This window comes from Protopterus annectens, chromosome 7.part0 (genome assembly GCF_019279795.1).
Source record: "Protopterus annectens isolate FY-2018-M chromosome 7.part0, PAN1.0, whole genome shotgun sequence".
Taxonomy (NCBI): domain Eukaryota; kingdom Metazoa; phylum Chordata; order Ceratodontiformes; family Protopteridae; genus Protopterus; species Protopterus annectens.
This window is the reverse complement of record NC_056739.1, coordinates 852,964,170-852,983,289: the sequence shown is the minus strand read 5'-3', so window position 1 is coordinate 852,983,289 and position 19,120 is coordinate 852,964,170. Positions and strand designations below refer to the sequence as shown.

General features: G+C 39.2%; 1 protein-coding gene across 2 annotated transcripts in view; it reads left to right on the top strand.

Moving 5' to 3' along the window:
• IARS1 (isoleucyl-tRNA synthetase 1) overlaps window positions 1-19,120 on the top strand; it is a 1,809,950-nt gene that overhangs the window by 43,429 nt on the left and 1,747,401 nt on the right. The window contains exons 2-3 of one of the 2 annotated variants that reach the window (XM_044077403.1): window positions 6,234-6,420; window positions 6,660-6,785. In XM_044077403.1, coding sequence (XP_043933338.1) covers window positions 6,389-6,420; window positions 6,660-6,785 — 158 coding nt within the window. In that variant the 5' untranslated portion in view covers window positions 6,234-6,388. The remainder of the gene's footprint in view (window positions 1-6,233; window positions 6,421-6,659; window positions 6,786-19,120) is intronic. The other variant, XM_044077404.1, reaches the window with a different exon arrangement.

The window sequence follows — 19,120 nt, the reverse complement described above, 5'->3', positions numbered from 1 at the left end:
AAGTTGTAGAAGCTGTTGGAAAGTCATTGTTGTGTTTTTAGATATTAAGAAAAGACAGTTTAAGAATTTCTTGATACAGCTGCCAAAACAGATTGCAGTGCTGGGGAAGTCTCTCTTTTCGCCCAACCGATCCCACCTTGTTTGGTTATATTCTTATGCCTAGTGACTCTTGAGTTGTACACGCCTAGTATTTAATTTAATTTTAGAAGCCCTTTTCTTGCTCGTGTTAACTCGTACTAAAAATTAATTTTAACCCTCAGTTTCCTTCCTGCTCACATCATCAGATCCACTTACTTAGTTTCACTCCTAGTTTTAACTGTGATTCTGGTTTACTTTTTCCAGTAATTCCATTTTCCATCCATGTTTTGATATTAACTGCTGGTAGAACTAAATGTTGTAGCAGATTATTTTGCATCTGTAGATAATGTAAATTGTGCTTGTTATTGGCATATTTCTGTATCTGTAAATGTTTATTTCTTATATGATACTCCACCTGGACGGTGCCAGCAAATGGTCCATTCAGATCAGTGCACTACCCCCGGTAAGTGTGTGTGTGTGTGTGTGTGTGTGTGTGTGTGTGTGTGTGTGTGTGTGTGTGTGTGTGTGTGTGTGTGTGTGTGTGTGTGTGTGTATGTATATTCTCCTTCAGAGGAGTAGCTGTAGACTGATAAAATACAAACCATACTTTTTGTAAACGGATAAAATACAAGCCGTACTTTTTCTTGAAAAGAAAATGTAGTACAATACAAGACTTGTGATTTAGTGGCCCTTTGACAAAACTGAAACTAAATTTGGAATTGAAGTGTGTATATTTGTTTATTTATATAGAATTGTTTTAGACTAGGTATGGAGGTGTGGTACAGGTGCAAACTATTCCCCTCTGACTTCAGGCTATCTCTATTTAGCCCCCCCCCCCTCCCATTGATCCATTTCCTTTCCCTGAGAGTGAGCATTTGCCCATTCTTTCCTTGAGCTTCATGAGAGCCCTAGTGTCAGTAGCCTAGCAAGGGTGGAACCAAGGGGCAGTCACCTTGATCGCAAAGTGCTGATGGGTGAGATTGTTACTTGCTGACCTGGCTGTAGCATGCCTTTCTTTGTACCAAAATCCCAGTACAGAAAGGCAGTCTAGTTATTTTTATTTATTTTTTTCCTTCTTTATTTGACAAGCTGATATGGGTGTACAGGATCTGTAAGAAGATGATTTTAGACTGGCACTGGGCATAGGATGTCCCATCTATGGCTCTGTCTAGAGTTCTTTTGTGCCCTCTGTGGGTTGAGAGACAGCCTTTTCATTTCCTAAGAGATTAGTCAGGAGTCAGCAAGCCTGTATTTGTTAGGATATCCCTTCCTAATTTTTCCCCGCTGCAATTTATGGCTTCACCAAGTGGTGCTAATGTGCTTCAGGTATGTACAGATATATGTAGAGTCCCATCCATACAGAACTCAGTCATCCAGAACTCTCTCTCTACAGTTGAATCTTGTTTAAAATTTTCTTATTAATCCCAACAAACAGCTAATGTGCTTCACTCTCTCTAGTATCTCAAGCTGATGTTCTTCACTTTCTATTAATATCTCAACCAAAAAACTATTTCCATACAAATTCATTCAGTAATAAAGCTGTTGATAGTCTTAAATTTGACCACCATACACTTTAAATCATTAAAAAATACATATGGAACTCTTCTCCCTCTATAGGGCCAAACAGTACCGACTCCACAAGGAAAACATTTAGTTTCAACCTACATCCATCATTTGTATATGCTTTCCTCAGCTTCCTAAATGCAAGTGTCACACAGCCAAACTCTCCTGCAGCAACAAAGTAGATACATTTTGCTGCTAACCTTCATTATAGAGCACATTTATTTGGAAGCCCTATAATCACTAAATCGGCTTGAACTACCCAGTTACTTAACTTGCACACAACTGATTTACTGTATAATCATAGTTTTCAGTAAAATGCACTACACAAAGATGGTCCCTGCTAGGAAAGTAGGGTATTACACTTAGGAGAAAATTAATTATTTCTTATAAATAAATCAAACAGCTGAGCTAAACACTCGGTGCTATTGCTACCAAACTAAATATGACTGAAAAACTCTCCTCTTTTAAGCAGTATTTCAAATGGTCCTGGTTTATGCTCATGCTCCTTACCTGGGTGACACTTCCTGTTCCTTGGCTTGTACTGCTTTCTCCTCCATTTCTCCACATTAACTCTTCAATTTAACCATTTGATTATTTACCATATATTTTTTTCTCATTTAACACCTACATCACAATCAATAACTAGTCCTTATCTGCACTTTATCTAGAAGTCATCCTTTTATATATTTGACTGCTATGCAAAATCTTCATTTTCTGTTCACACTAACCCAATCTTGCTAGCGTATGTACTTCATGATGGCCCATCTGGCTATCACTGACAAATATATGTTAGACCATATGTTTAGTACACTGTAAACTGATATGTGCAATCTGCTGAACTTATTTCTAACATTGTGACTTCTGTCTGATAGCATCTGGGTTACCTGGGTTAGCGCTGAGCGAAAGCTTTGTATAAAACCAAAGGATTGCTACAGTCATGCAGGTTTACTGGCAAGATGCAGCTTGGAGGTAGACCCTTTTTTCTTCCCCATGAGCTAAGTGAGATCAACTTTCTCCAGCTGCTTCACTCTACAGTAAGCGTACTGAGCACATAATATTCCCGGTGATTCGTGCTGCAAAAGTAAGACAGTCTCTCTGCCAAGGGAACTTCTACACCTGAATTATACTCCAGTTGTAAAAACACAAAAGAAATACCATTTTTTTTAAACAAGAAACCTCTTTATTAAATTGTCATGTATGAGATAGGCAGTCATACATTTATATAAAAAACAAACCATATTGACATAATTTTAGTTGCAGATGTTATACATCACTTAGAATCTATCCGGTCAATGTCAAACATTACATAGCTCATTCAGATCCTGCCTTCTTTTAAACCTCGTTCCTCCTGTGCATGTATTGTTCCCACAGTTCACATTTCTTCCTGTGTAATTTGCTCTTACCCTTTTCTGAAAGATCCCATTTCCAGTTGTTTTGTCTTTGTTACTATAGTCACTACTTCTAGTAAGGTTAGTTTAGACTTGAATTTCCATTTTTTAGTTAATTGTCTTTTTGGCAGCCACCATAATTAGACTTAACAGGGCCTTTGCTATGTCTAGGCAGTTCTGATTATGTATCATAGCTCAAAAAGTAATTTCCTTAGTTGGACCAATTTGCTCACCCAGTATCTACGACAGAGCAGTCTGCAGGGAGTCTGCCAACTCCTTACACTCCCAGAAAATGTTCTCCGTTGCCTCTTTCTTCCCCATCATACCTCCAACATTTGCTGTCTGACTGAGGAAAAATACCTATGTAAACACCTCCAAGCAAAGATCCTAAATCTTCTAGACTTCTTTGCATATTTGGAAGAAGTACATGTATCCCCCATAGTTCATTTTGTGAATTGCTTATCCAGTGTCTCTTCCCAATTCTTTCTTATCTCCTCCTGATTTATTCTTGTTATCATGCAGTGTTTTGTATGCTCTAGTAATTCCTTTTTTTGTCTTTTTCAGCAGCTTCTGTTGTAGATTCTACTACAAACTCTATCTGCTTAAATAAATAAAGTAAACACTCTAGCAGTGTTGGTCTTTCGCTTAGGATCCCTCTATTTCTTTCTCTTTGCCTGTACTCTGCCTTCCCTATCGAGGATTGATATCCATCCAAATAAATTATTGGGCTCTTCCCATTCTATTAACTTTCCCTCTCTAATTATTTGCTCCCAGTACCTTGGTTCTTTTACCAGTTATGTCCAATAAATTCTGTCTCCCTTTTGCCTGTTTGTATTCATAATTGCAGTCATCCCTATCAGAAGAACCTCCTTTCTCCATACCCGTATTGGCTTAGTTCTTGGAATGCTTTCTGCTACTTTAAAAATGTAGTAATTTGTATGGTTATTGTTCTTGAGAATCTGTGTCCAAAATTCTAGTCTCTCTCCTCATTTATTGCACTTGACCCATTTCATCATCATCCATTTCCACTTTGAATTATAGGTTTCTGCTTGTGCTGTGTACAGGAACCTTAACTGTGTAGCTCTGAAGTACACCTTCAAATCCGGTAATCCCAAAACTGCCGTGTTCAATTGGAAAAATCAAGTTATCCCACTTGACTTTTGCCGTTGTTCCCTCCCAGATAAAATCCTTCAGCTCATTATTAATTGCTATCTACAACGTCCCTTCTGGTTGATGAAAATATGCTTGACCTGTTTACAAAACTAAAGGGACTAAAAGCATTTGAACTGCTTGTATCTTGCTATCTGTAGCTATATAACAGCACTTCCAGTTTCTCAGTTTTGTATTGTATTGTATTTTGTTTAATCTCTTCCCACGTATCCTTAGGTGCCACAACAGAATACTTTTTAATCTATATTTATGGAGACATGTTAAAATATTGCTGAACAAAAGGAGAAATGCCTTAAATTAAAACCAATGCTAGGTAATTTCTGAGAATCCAGTTGAACTGCTGGAATATCTTGTTTACCCTCACTTCTGCATCACTGTGATCTGTAGTGTTGAATCAGCTGAATGGGCTCCCATAGGCCTTGTGCTGCTGTAGATTAAGTTAAATTAACACTTTAGCAGTCAATTTCCCCGGAGAAAGTCCATAAAAATAAAATTAAATGCTGTGACTCACCTCTGTTAAGAGTTCAGAGACCTTTTTCTTTGCATCACTAAACATTCTACCTCATTGATTTAGATTTTTGAAAACATGTGGGGAGTAACTAAATTCTATTGTACTTTATTGGTTGAACCCACTTTGTTTGCCATTGCTACACTCTGGCTTGCTCCACTCCCCTACCCCCACTTCCCACCCACCCCACAGCTACACTTGTACTAATCTAATTTTAAATTACAAAACAGCTTGCAGTCTTTTTACTTTTTCCCCCTACTTCACCCACCCGCTAACCACTTCCTAGCATTCATTTTTTCTTTCAGCTATCTTTCTTCTACATTGTTAGTTAACAACCCTTCCCATTTCACCCAGTCAAACTAAATCCATCTTTCTGTCACTCTTTCTGTTTACATTTTCACTAACTGAATACTTGCATATTAATTATCATGCTATTCAAAGTACTACTGTTTACTTCCCTCCTCTTTCTAGCACACACAGCCAACTGTCGTACACCTCTCACCACCAGTCTTTTATGCTCAGTGCTTGCTTCATTGCTCTCAATGGCATTTAGCCCCATATTTGTCTGTATAGCCCACAGACTTTACTATCTCACATCCATCTTTTCAAACAATGTGTCTAAAAGTAACTGGCATTAGATATTCCAGCTATCCCTACCCATTCCACAACTATGTGGCGACGTTCACCTCAGCCCAGGTCCAACCACAATAATGTCTCACATAATGGCTGCCATAGCCATTAATAATATAACACCTCACACCTGCAACTTTGATAAAACAAGTTTAAAATTTATAAACATTAACCTTAGAAGTAGCTGTAACAAAGTAACTGAACTGCATGATTTTGTTTCTTGTTACAAGTCTGACATCCTCACTATTGCAGAAATGTAACTAAAACCCAAAGTGAAAGATAATAAAATCCTCCCACCAGGCTATACATCTTTCAAACAGACTGGATATCCAAATAAAGCAAGTGAGGTAGTTACTATATATCCAAAACACCTGCATATAACCCTTTATCAGAAAAAGCATACCTCATTTAGTAATGCAGAGATTCTTGTTGACCTCTATAAGACCATCTGTATCGTAGCCTTAAATAATCCCCCTGGGCATTTTGCCAAAATACCCCCAAGAAACCATCGTCCATGGTAACCTTAGACTGGGCCCAAATTGTTTGAGACCCCCCACTACTAATATTAACCTGTATGGTTTCTCTCCGCTCATAAATACACCATCATACTATAACAAGCCCTCCTCTAAAGTGATAGCATGCACTTTCCTGTTTTATACTTTTCAGCGAATGTGAGTGAGGATACTGAGCATGATGCTGTAGGAATTCATAGGGGCTGAATCCTGTAGGATTTCAGAATTCGTGGGCACAAATAATCTGGAGGTTTGAGGAAGGAGGCAATAGACTTCTAGGGAAAACAGTTGGCAGATGGTCCCAGATGGATAGACTGGGTGGGTGTAGTCTCTTCTCTTGCTTGGAGGCATTATATTCATTTTTTTTTTTTTTTCATTCTCCAGTTACCTGCTTCACCCATTTCAGGGTGTTAGAGGAGCGGCATCCTGTTTTGGCATGCAGAGGGTGCAAGGCAGGACGGTAATGAAACTGGCAAACTTAATGCAGTGAGCAGTAGTACTAACCACTTCATCACTATGTGCTGTGTTTCGCAGTGTAAATGGAGACTGCATACCATGATATGCAAATAAGGTAATATGCCTTTTGGGGCAGTTTTGTATTGTAAGAGGCCTTTTACTTTTGTAAAATTTACTGTGGGACAGAATGAGATGACTTTGCTCCTGTATGTGTTAATGAACCTTTTGTGCAGTAGCCGATAATGCGATTATTCTTAGCTCTGTACCTTACATATGTCTTTGACACCCAGTGGGTAGAGTTTGATCAGAATATTAATTTGCACTTTTATCTCCTTGCGTCCTTTTTATTCTCAGAAACAAGATGGTGCAGCCTGTTGCAGAAAACATTAATTTTCCATCTGAGGAGGAAAAGATTCTGAACCTGTGGAAGGAACTGGACTGTTTTCGGGAATGTTTGAAGCAATCCAAAAATCGTCCTAGGTAAGTACTAGGAAAAATGGCAAGCTTTAACGTACCTACAGCAAAGTTTTATCTGTAAACATCATCTGATGTGATTTCTTGACATTTTAGGTTTGAGGCCACATGTTACTGTCTGCAGTTCCTTTGTACACTTTTTGCTTCCTGTACTGGCAATGTCACTTGTATACTCAACTGGTAAAGGATTAGGAAATGTTAACATTGCAGATCTGTAGTTATTGAACCTTTTTTTTTTTTTTCTTGTTCAGCACATGTTTTTCCCCTCGTTCTGCAGCATAAGTATGTAGGTGTGTACTGACAGCATCAGAAATTGCTCTTCTATCACACTGGTGGCACAGAACATGTTTATTAAACTCATGGCAGTCTTTCAGTTTCATTTTCAGTGAATCATAAGCCATGTTCTTCAAGGAGGAAATTGCATTTAAAAGACAATAATAGCCAAGTGTTTTGCAAGTCCCCTACCTTCGTTGATATGTATTACAATTTCAGAGTGGGGAAGAGAGGTGGGGTTGGTGAGGCTTCAAGTTTGTGTGACCATGGAGCTGTAGTAACTGTGACACTATATTATAGCGATTTCTGATTCAGTAAGATGCCAGTTATGTAAACTCTTTTTTTTTTTATGAAATGTAATGCACCAAAAAGTGACTTACTGATTTTACTAGAAATCTAGTCTAATGACTGATGACTTGCCCAGCTCTGTTAAATGTGCCCTTTCCCCATGCAGTGAATAACCTGTAGTTTATGTCGATACTTCTCTAGATGTTGGCCAGAAGTTTGAATGCAGCAGTCCCAGTTCACAGATATTTGCCAAAATTTTTATACCTCAAGGTTTCAAATGCGTAGACAAGTACGTAGCATGCATGTGTGCGAGTACACCTGTGTTTGGACATGTGACTGTGTATACATGTGTGTGTACAGACAAAATCCTGCACTTTCTTATCAGGGCTCCCTCCACTTAAGTCACCATTGCCTTGAAAGGACTATGATGACATATGGAGTTTCAAGTATATAGCACATACTATCCCAAATACCTCATTATGTTGGTTAATGCTATAAAGTTTTCAACCCACATTCAACTCCCCCATGTAACAGTTATGCCTCGTACACCATTTGAGACTCAAGTTGGATACTACATACACTCCGTGTATATTGTCACCAGTATTTTCATTCTTGGTCTTACACACTTGATTTGCAGTCTTGGCATCTGCACAAGACTGATGCTCAGCCTATTGATAACTGCTGCAGTAACCTTAGTTATATTGGTTATATCTTATTAAGGACAGAACAGCTGGCCAGCTTCCAAAGCATCAACGCGCATTCCACATGCTCCAGCCATTAGACGGCAACTCAAGCTAAGCTGCCTAAAAGTCTCCTGTTTAGCATCGAGTCTTTTTGAGCTTTCTGGTTACCAAAGAGAGTGCTTCTTTGTGGAAATTTGTGGATTGATTGTTTGCTTGGGTTGCTCCATTGCTAAGCAGATCAGTTCCCTTTGGGGAGGGGTGGGGGGACTTCCACGTAGAATTTATCTGTGTTTTCCTGGTCAAGAAACTAGTTTTTTAGACTAGGAGTTTGTGTTTTAATGGACTGTCACAATACTTATCTGTACTTTCAAATGAAAGTGAAGTTTTTTCCTATCATTTTAAAAGTAGTTAATATTCTAAAACTACTTTTTTCTGTGGAGAAAGTGTTTCATTTTACTTTTTGGGGATGACAAGGTGTGTATTAAATTGCTTTTTACCATGTTTTTTATTCGGGTAAAAACTCACTGTATGGAAGGGGAGTTTTACATTGTGCTGCTTAGTTTTCCTGAGCAATTGACAACATTTTCAGCTTGACCAGTGAACAGACTATCATTTTTACTTATTCAAACCACAAAAAATGTTATGCAACCCACCTTTGCCACCACAGCAGGGTAGCAGTTTGCCTTAGTGGCAGGTGAGTGACTCTGCTGTAACTAAAGCCTTTATTAGTTTTTTAATACTCCTGGCTTTCTTTTGATATCTGTGCTGTAACATCTACAGTCACCGTAGACCACCATGGGTTAGCAACATCCTTTGTAGCTGTTGGAGTCCCTTAAGTGGACAGGAGAGAGCCGCTGTCTTTAGTCTTGAGAGAAGGAGCAGGAAAGATACCCTTCCCTGTTTAGTCAGAATGTTGACTATCCCTGGGTAAGATACTTCTGTCAGTAATAAACTTGTTTGGCCCAATTTTTCTGTCAGAAAGGAACAAACTATAAACCATTTGTCTATTCCTGCAGAAGTCCTTGTAGACGGGAGTAGTATTAGGTTTGGCTTGGGATCTTATTCAGGGCATTTATCCTCTTTATAAAGTGTGTTATGGTAAAAGAAAAAGGGATTGCTCTTTTCCTGAAGAGATTGAAGATTCCTAAATCTGGAACAAGAAGATGAAGGAACAGGTTCAGGGCTTTCTCCTCTGATTTCTAAATCAGAATTTAATGAGTGGGTGGCATCTGAATCTCTTGAGACTATTTCTAGAATTCAAACACCAGTGCGCTACAGAACCACACAAAAAAGGAGCCGGACTTGAGCGCTTTCGTTAGATTTAATTCACAATGAACTTCTTTATCTAAAGCAGTCTGTCACTGTAGACTCTTTGGACCTTGCTTTGGGAAACCGTGTCAAAAGGGATAAAAGTGCAAGGTATCTGCATGAGCAACCTTATAAATGTAAAAGAGATACTTACTCCTTAACAAGGCAGTCATTTTTCTGAATTGCCTCTGGTCCTCAGAACCTCTCCCAAGTTTTACAGACAATACAGGTCTTGCCCCTTATGCAGACTAGCCATGTTAACTTGGGGTAAAGCTTTACAGCTCATTCTCTATCTAAAGGCATCTTGCATTCTGTCCAAATGCAGTTGTGTGGCAGACAAGCTGAGCAGGACAAAGGCAGACTCTCATGAATGCAAACTATGTTGTAGGTCTTAACAGCATTTTTTAAACTCTTTTTATTAAGTTATCACTTATGATTTAGGCGAACATACATTAACAGAAAAGAATTTGAACAGTATTGTAATTTTTTCCATTTACATACATTGCACATCGCATATATTTTGTCTGTAACTGTCATCAATCCAGTATTACATAAACTGCTGAGTTCCTGCCTTCCAGTAAACCTGACTCCTCCTCCTGAACATTATTCTGCATGTATTCCTGTAATTTGTATTTTTGTCTGAAATTTGCTCCTACCCTTTCTAAAGATCCCACATGTTGTTTTATCTGTGTTACAGTATTTACTACTTCAAATACATTTGGTTTTAAAATTTTATGTCCATTTTCTAGTAATTGCTTTTTTTTTTCTTTTATGGCCGCCACCAGAATTAAACTTAACAAGGCTTTACTTTGTCTAGGCGGTTCAGATCCTGTGTATTAGCTCAAAATTTTCCTTAGTTAAATTCATTTGCTCATCAAGTATTTCTAATGGTGTAGGGATTTTTTTTAAATCTGACAACTCATTACACTCATAAAAGATATGTTCCCAGTTACCTTTTTCTTCTGCATCACACCACCAACATTTATTAACTGTTTGAGGAAAAAATTCTCTGGAGTTAGCTTGTTTAAAAATACCTATGCAAACACTTACAAACAAAAATCCTAAATCTTTTAGACTTTGTTGCATAATTGGGATCCATACACATGTCCTTCAATTGTTTCCTTTTGAATTGCTTATCCCAGTCTGTCTTCCCAATCTTTTGTAACCAACTCTGATTACTGTAGTTGGCATGCAGTATTTTATATATCATACTAATTATCCCTTTTTTAACAGCAGGTTGTGTTCTAGATTGAAATAAAAACTCTACCAGAGCAAGTTTTTCACTTTGGGTCCTCCATCCCTTTTTCTTTGCCTATACTCTGATATCTGTCCCTGGTAGGGAAGGCAGTCTCTAAACTGCAGTCTAAATGTTGTCTTGGCCTCTTCTCCTCCTTTTACCTTTCTATTTCTAGTTATTGACTCCCAATATCTTGGTTCCTTTGCTCGTTTTTTTTTTTTTTAATACAGTACTCCTCCCTTACCTATTTCCTATAATCCTAATTCCAGAGTCTCTTTTCTTCATTCTTGTGTTGGCTTAGTTCTTAGAGTACTTTTGGTTACTTTATGAATTTTGTATTCCATATGGCTGTTCTCTTTTAGGATCTGCATCCAAAATCCCACTCTCTACTTATTTCTTGAATTTCTCCCCTGCTTCATCATCCTAGTCATCCCTTTCCACTTAGAATCATAGTTTTTCTGCTTTTGTTATGTACATGGGTCTTAACAGTCTAACTCTAAAATATCCCTTCAAAACAGGTAATCCCAGGCCACCGCCTTGTATTGGAGGATGAGCTACTCTTGCCCACTTCTCTGTGAAAGATAAATTCCTTCAACTCTCTCTCTTAATTGTCCAAAACTTCTCTTTAAACAAGAAACATCTTTATTAAATTCAGTTATGTCATAGGCAACATACATTTATGCAAATGAAAACTAAGCATATTTCCATAACCTTAGTTGCAAACATTATACATCATACACCATGTTTGACATGATTTTAGTTGCAAACATGATCACTTGTAATCTACCCACTCAGTCTAACATTACATTATTTAAATGATTCTTTTAAAACCTCATTCCTTCCCTGTATGTATTGTTCCCACAATTCCCATTTTTTGTAAGTAATTTGCTCCTACCCTTTTTCTAAAGGTTCCAATTCTAGTTTTATCTCTCGTTAATATATTCCCTATTTCTAGTACAGTTGGTTTAGACTTTGATTTCCATTTTCTAGTAATTGCTTTTTTATCGCAGTCACCATAATTAGACTCAGCTGGCCTTACTATGACTAGGCAATTCCAATTCTGTATTCTTTCTCAGAAAAATAATTTCCTTAGGTGCACCAATTTGCTCACCCAGTATCTATCTCTGATAGAGTAGTCTGCGGGGAATCATTAAAGTCTGCCAGCTTATTACCCTCCCAGAAAAATGTTCCCATTTACCGCTTTCACACCTCCAACAGCTGCAGTCTACCTGAGGAAAAATTCTTGGGTATTTTTATACTCCATGTTATTTTATACTCCATGTTATGTATTTTTGTATTCCAAGTAGATCCAAAGCAAACATTTCCAAGTAAAAATCCTAACTCTTCTAGATTTTGTTGCATATTTGGAAAGATATACATATATCCCCCATTATTTTTGTGTGAATTGCTTATCCAATCTGTCCTCCCAATCCTTTCTAACCTCCTCCTGATTCTTAAAGTGCTTACAATATTGAATGATAACTATATCTGCCAAAAATTTGTTGGTACTGTTAAACTCTGTATACATTGTAACTGCATTATGTTTTGTTAATTCTGTTAATTAAGGTTAATACCTTACATTTTATATATACTGTTGAATCTGTGTATTGCAATTTTCTGTTGTGTTTTGTCAGTTTTTTTTCTTTGGGCTTTCCCCCCAGCCTCTGCTGAAAATGGGTTGCTAGCCCAATCCGACTATCCCGGTAAACAAATGTAAATAAATATTCCTTTCTTAATAGCAGCTTCTGTTTTACATTCTGCTAAAAACTCTACCAGTGCTGATCTTTCGTTTAGGACCCCCTTGTTTCTTTCTGTTTGCCTACACTCTATCAGTCCTTAATAAGGAAGGCAATCTCTAACCTGTAGTCCAAATAAATTCTTGGTGTCTTCCCATTCTTAACTTTTCTTCTCCAGTTATTTGCTCCCAGTACCTTGGTTCCTTTACCAGTTTTCTGTAGTAAATTCCAGCCTCCTATTGCTTGTGTCTCTAATTGCAATTATCCCTTTCATCAGAATCTCCTTTCTCCATTCCCATGTTGGCTTAGTTCTTGGAATACTTTCTGCTACTTGTATTGTTCTCCTTAAAGATCTGCGTCCAAAATCCCAGTCTATCCTTGTTGCTTCCCCCTGTTTCGCTTCATTGCACAGTGCTGATGATGCCTTAAGGAGGCAGAAACATGCATGCTCACAGGTGGAGGGGTTTGGCTTTATTGGCTTGAAATTGTCCATAAATAGACTTAAAAGAAAAAGTCTTGGACATTCAGAATTGCCATTTAGCTGAAACACCTGATATCCTTAAAGGGTAATTTGCATATATCCCATGTTGCCTGTGATACAAAGAGGTTTAAGATATCTCACATTGGAAAGTCTTTACTCTGATATAGGGATGTTAGTCAAGCCTGTAGTCCAGATGTCTTCTTGGTCTTATCCCACTCTTTCCTTTCCCACTCTATTTTTTTTTTATCTCCCCAATATCTTGGCTCCCCTGCCAGTTATCTCCAGTAAATTCCAGTCCCCTCTTGCCTGTTTTCTGTACCCATACTTGAGTTCCATAGCTTTTAGCAAAATTTCCTTTCTCCATTGTTGTGTTGGCTTTGTTCTTAAAATGCTTTCTGCTACTTTATGAAGTAGTATTCTGTATGGTTGTTTATTCTTTGTAAGGATCTGCAAGCAAAATCCCTTGACACCCTGCTTAATCATCCATTTTGAAGTATAATCTGTTTGTTTATGTATGGGACTTAAGTTTGCAGCTCTAAAATACCCCTTCAAATAAAGTAATCCTAGACCACCTTGTTCTATTGAAAAGATCAGTCTATCCCACTCCACTCTTGCCTTCCCCTCTCAGATAAATTTCTTCAATTCTTTATTATTGTCCAGAAATTCTCTTTTGGTTGATAAAAAAAAAAAAAAAAAAAAAAAAGTATAGAACTAAAGGGACGAAAAACAATTTAAACGTTTGTATGTTGCTGTCCTTATCCATAAACTGTTTCATGTTCTCATTTTTTGTGTTATCTTTTGTTTTGTCTATTCCCACATATCCTTAGCTGCCATAACAGAAGCTTTTTAATCCATACTCTTAAATACTTCATCTTATGTCCCCATAAAAATGGGCATTGCTGAAACGGTTTGTGTGTGGGTACATAATTTACGGTTATAGCCTTTGGTTCATCTTTATTAATTTTATATCCGAAAAGGACTACAATCTAGCTCGAAATGTCCTTTTCTCGTACAATAAGTTTTTATTGGGGTTGACCATATGTACATTTTGTTTGTTACAAGTAAGTTGAATGAAGAAATGGCTAACTTGCTGTTAAAAGTCTGGTATAAAACATAATGCAAAACAGCTCATGGGGATGTAAGCTGTATTCATCACCATGCACTCAATCATTACCACACCAGTAGTTATTGTACTGCACTTTCTTAGTGCTTTGCATGTTGTCCTGTTTGCAGATGCGTGATATTTGGCCCTGACCCTGGGAAGGTGAGAGGAAGATGAGAATTTGAGTGGAAATAAAGATGAACCCAGCTGTAGACCTTCTGAGGAATGCACCATGTAAGAAAGAGTAAGAGTGTGTGTGTGTGTGTGTGTGTGTGTGTGTGTGTGTGTGTGTGTGTGTGTGTGTGTGTGTGTGTGTGTGTGTGTGTGGTCTGCTGCAGTGAAGGATGTGCATCTTTGTAACGCAGGGTTACAACACAGATTACTCAGAATTTTCAGAGTAAGGGACAGTACTAGATTTGGAGAAAGCATATGGCAGAGACCTAAGAAAGCCGATTGGGCAGTCCTGTGCTTCAAAGTTGCAAAAAGTGGTAGAATTTGTACAGGGTATGTAAAAGGATCCAATGATAAAAGTATGAACAGTGTCTTGACTCGCATTGGGGTTCAGTGTGAGTGGGTGTACATCAGGGTTCAGCTCAGAGTCCACTGTTCATACTAATGATGGATTACATTGCAAAGAGAAGTGGCCAGATAAATGTAGGCAAATGATGCGGCACTGCAAATGGGCTCTAAAGAGGAGCTTCAGCAAATGATGGGGAATAGAATACAAAACTGAAGGCACATAGAGTGAAACTCAGTACAGACAAGACAGTTGTGGCAGCAAATGGGGGAGGAAGCTGAAAATTGAAATAGGAAAATTTAGTGGAACAGGTTACCTGTTTCAAGCGTCTGGGAGGAGTGGTTGAGGAGGGAAATCTGAATAAGGAAGTAGATGCTGGTATCGGAGGGGCTGCAGCCAACTGATACAGTGTTAGGGGCAGTGTGTGACAGAAGATTGCCAAAGAAGCTGAAAAGCAAGGTGCATAAAACAGTGGTGTGATCAGTACTTCTGGGGACACACAAACTTGAGCAGAGAAGGCAGATCAGTTGAAGCTACTGGTGATGGAGATGAAGTGCCTGAAACTGGTTGTAGGATGCACACTGTGAGACAGATAAGAAATGTCCAAGTAGAAGTCAGAGTTGCACTAGTTGCAGGGAAAGTCAAAGAAAACAGATTGTGGTGGTTTAGGCATATGTGTAGGAAAGTCTAGTATGATTTGGTGATGATTGTGGAGAGACAGAAGAATGCAAGAGGAAATGAGGCTGTCTAGCAAAGAGATGGGTTGATTGTGTGATAAAGACCTGTGACATTCTGGCATAACTGTCAGAAAACATAAGGAGTGACATTGAATTAAGATGTCATCTTGACCACATTTAGAAAAATGGGGGGTTGATGATGCAACAGTGATGGTATGTTTCTGATATTAACGTGTCACTTGTACTGCTTCTGATAATTAAAATCTTGCTTACAACAGTAACAGTTAAAAAAAAAGGAAAATACAGTGTGTCCTAATGTTGCACTCTTGGGAGTCTAGGGGTACAGGGAGATTTGATTAAAACGTCTGTACTTCTACTGCTTTGTGCCCCTGGACCTTTAATTACCCCTTGTTTTATTTCTAGATATTTGTGTTATAGCATGGTATAGCAAATGTGTCCTTATTTTGTATCTTGGAAATAGTGAGTGTACTTGTTGGGAATCTACAGACTGCTGTATCAGACTCTGACTCGGACTGAGGCCACTGGTACCAGGACAGCATAGCTCCACACTTATTTCACAAGTTATTGTAATAGGCTCTTTCGCCATCATTAGGAGTGAGTTTCTTTTTGGCAAACACTCAAATGGCGAGTTACTGCAGGCCCTTTTTAAGAGGCTGAGGTCCTATGGAGTACGTGGAAAATTCTTTCATGTCTAACTTCGCTTATGTAGCATGATGAAGGAAACCAGGCAACAAAGGAGACTTGCCTACCATAAAATCGGACTGTCCTTAGGTGTTCCCACAGCGACCTTAGTCTTTCAGGCTGCTGTGTTTGTCCAGCAGTAGTTGATTTGATCACCCCCAGCCTGATGAACCATCACTTGGGCAGGCAGATTTTAACTGTGATCAGAAAAGAATGTTTGCAAGAGTTGCTTGATCCAACTGGCTTTTCTGCTATGATGGATCAGTCTTTACTGGAGGTGTTGCTAGTTTAGTCTATCACTAATAACAAAAGATATTTAGGCTAATAATTTAAGGGAAGATAAAGGATTTTCTGGTTGTAGTTTCATTCTCAAGTGTAAAAATGTTTATCTTCCACAACATTTTAAGTGAGTTTTTTTACAACTGCTTTTGAAGCCCTAATAGCCTTGTACTATACCCCTGTGCCTACCTAACCATTTAGACCTCCTGCAGTTGGACCCTGCCTGTGAATCCCCTGTAAGTATGTACCCAATAAACTGCAGTGTGAATGTTCAAAGGAGCAGTCATCTAAGTGGGTATGAAGGTTGTGTTATACCCCTGCTCATATCCAGCCATCAGCTCATTGTGGTGGTGGTACACCCCTGTTCTTTGATCCAGGCAAATCTGGCTTCCCTCACCAAGTTTGAAGTCTGTTGTGGCATTCTTCTTTGCCCCTGGACCAGTAGCTACTCTGTACACACTCTGAAATGTTCAAAGGAGCAGTCATCTTAAGTGGGTATGAAGGTTTGTTATACCCCTGCTCATATCCAGCCATCAGCTCATTGTGGTGGTGGTATACCCCTGTTCTTTGATCCAGGCAAATCTAGCTTCCCTCACCAAGTTTGATGTCTTCCGTGGCATTCTTCTTTGCCCCTGGACCAGTAGCTACTCTGTACACACCCTGTTAGCTGCGTTGCTTATTGTAGGATAGAAGCTATGGGGAGTGTTTACTGGTGTGGCAGTAAACCTGACTGTGATGGTGACAGTAGCACCTGCATTACTGCAGGGATTATCTGCACCACTTTAGCTTATACTTGTTGACAACTTTGCTTCTGAGGACTAGGGCTACCATCATCAGCTTGGGTAGTTGAAGACTGTCTTTCGTTGCACTGACTCCCTGCTTTCCATTCTTTAAGCCTCTGCCTACAATTGGAGTGGCAGGCAAGCAGGCTAGGAATTCACCACCCCAACCCCCTCCACAGATTTGCCAGGTTACTCTGCTTTACCTCCAGTCCATAAAGTCGTAGATAATGTGTTTACTGACCTGCCATTGTAGCCCAATTAGACCATGTCCTCAAAGCTTGATTCCTTTGATAGGGTGCTAGAGTCCCACAATTATCCCTATAGGAACCCAGTGGCAGATCCAGCTGTAAAGTTTCTGAAGAAGTCCACCACAAGGTCATTCATCCAAGACGCCTTTGCCAAATGACATTGAGAGTATACTCTTAAACTGATCTGGCAAAAATATCTACACCTCTTCCACCTTGAGAGCTATGTACTGCTAGTTCCACATGCTGTTCAAGAACAAATTAAAACTAAGGTGGGGGACACAAGATAAGGGCCTCCAGAAGGGCATATAGGAATTGTACAGTGTAGGTTTCCAAGTGTGCAACACTCGCTTGAATGTGGCTATGATGCACTAATGTTTCATGAAGAGTGGCTGCCACAGGGTCTGTAATGAGACGCCTGGCTGAGGACACAACCCCATATCAGACAATATTAAAGCAGATTTCTTAGATGTTGCACTATATAAGGAGCATCTCTTAATGGACCCCCAGCTGAAAAAGTGGTAGAGACTGGACAGCAAGAGGAAACAAAATCAGTTACTGTATTCTACTTTCCCCTACCCCAGAGAAAACAAACTTAGCAAGTCCTGACCTTTTGCCCCTAAATAAAAAAATAAAGGCCTATGTATCAAAGAAAGTGGCAGGCTGGCCACTGTAAAGACCTAGGGGCTTCTAAGGACCTTACCTATAGCAGGAAGCAGCTGTGACTATGCTTAGTGCCTCTCTTCCTTACTTTCTGGGAAGGAGATGAGCATCTTTCAGTCACTATGAGCAGGTTACACAGAACAAACGAGTAGTAAATATCAGAAGGAGTCACTCCCTACAGTTTTGGAAGGCTCTGCTCTTCCTAGGTAACCCCCCTCTTCCAAAAACAGCAAAGGAAGCCAGTTCTATTACTCTAAGTGGATCTGTTGCAGCAGGGTTCCATTCATCCAGTTCTCTAGGAGAGGGAGGCACAGGATTCTATTCATGCCTCTTGTTTGTTCCCAGAAAAGAAGGAACCTGGAGAACTAACCTGGACCATGCAAGCCTCAACTAATTACTGGTAGTATCCAAATACAAAATGTCATCCCTACAAAAGAAACCAATCACAAGCGGAGTCCCCCAGGGTTTTGTGTTGAGACCTCTTTTGCTTGGCATTTGCTTTTCTGAAGTAAAAGCCAATACCAAAGGGCTCTGGCTAACTGTGTAGATGACTGCAAACTAGGCACAATCACTGAATCCCTAAATGACCTGGAGGTCCTGCAGGAGGGTTTGCTCCAAGTAAATAACTGGTGTCAAAATCATGGACTGAAACTAAATGCATTATTTTATTCTTTGGGAAGTAATCTATCCCAGGGAACTGCCCTTCTGTCAATACTCCCCTAAGAGTTGACCTAATTGTATTGGGATTTGAGAACTTATGTGAACAGTGACCTAAATTTGACCAATGTGTCTTATACGAAAGTTCCCCTGTATTACACAACTTATAAACAAAGGGATTGTGCTTAGATCTAGAGATGTCATCGTCCCCCTTTACTCTGCCCTCATTAGGCCAGTCATTGAATATAATGCCCCTTAGCATGTGTATGGACAGGTACATACCAATAACTGGAGCGTCCACAGAATCCTTTGCTAAAAGGATACAAGGCCTAAGAAGCATGTCCTAGATGGACAGACTCGAAGCCCTGTCAACATACTTAGTATGCTACAGACTGCTAAGAGGTGACTCCTGTCTGGCAAACGAGACATCGTCTGACCCAGTACTGATGAATTTAGTGCACATCAGCAAGTTAAATGGTGTCAGAAGTGCTCCGTCTAGGGATCTATACCTCTTCTGCAACATCAATAAAATTTTTGGGAGGAATAGGTATATCTTGCAGAGGATAATGCTGCTCTGGAACAGACTCCCCATCTATAGAAAGCAAAATTCATCCCTGTCCATATTCAGAAGCAACTTGGATCTATGGATGGGAAGCAGAAAATTTACCTCAGGATTACCCCCATACTATTAATAGACACAGGCAGCTTTTA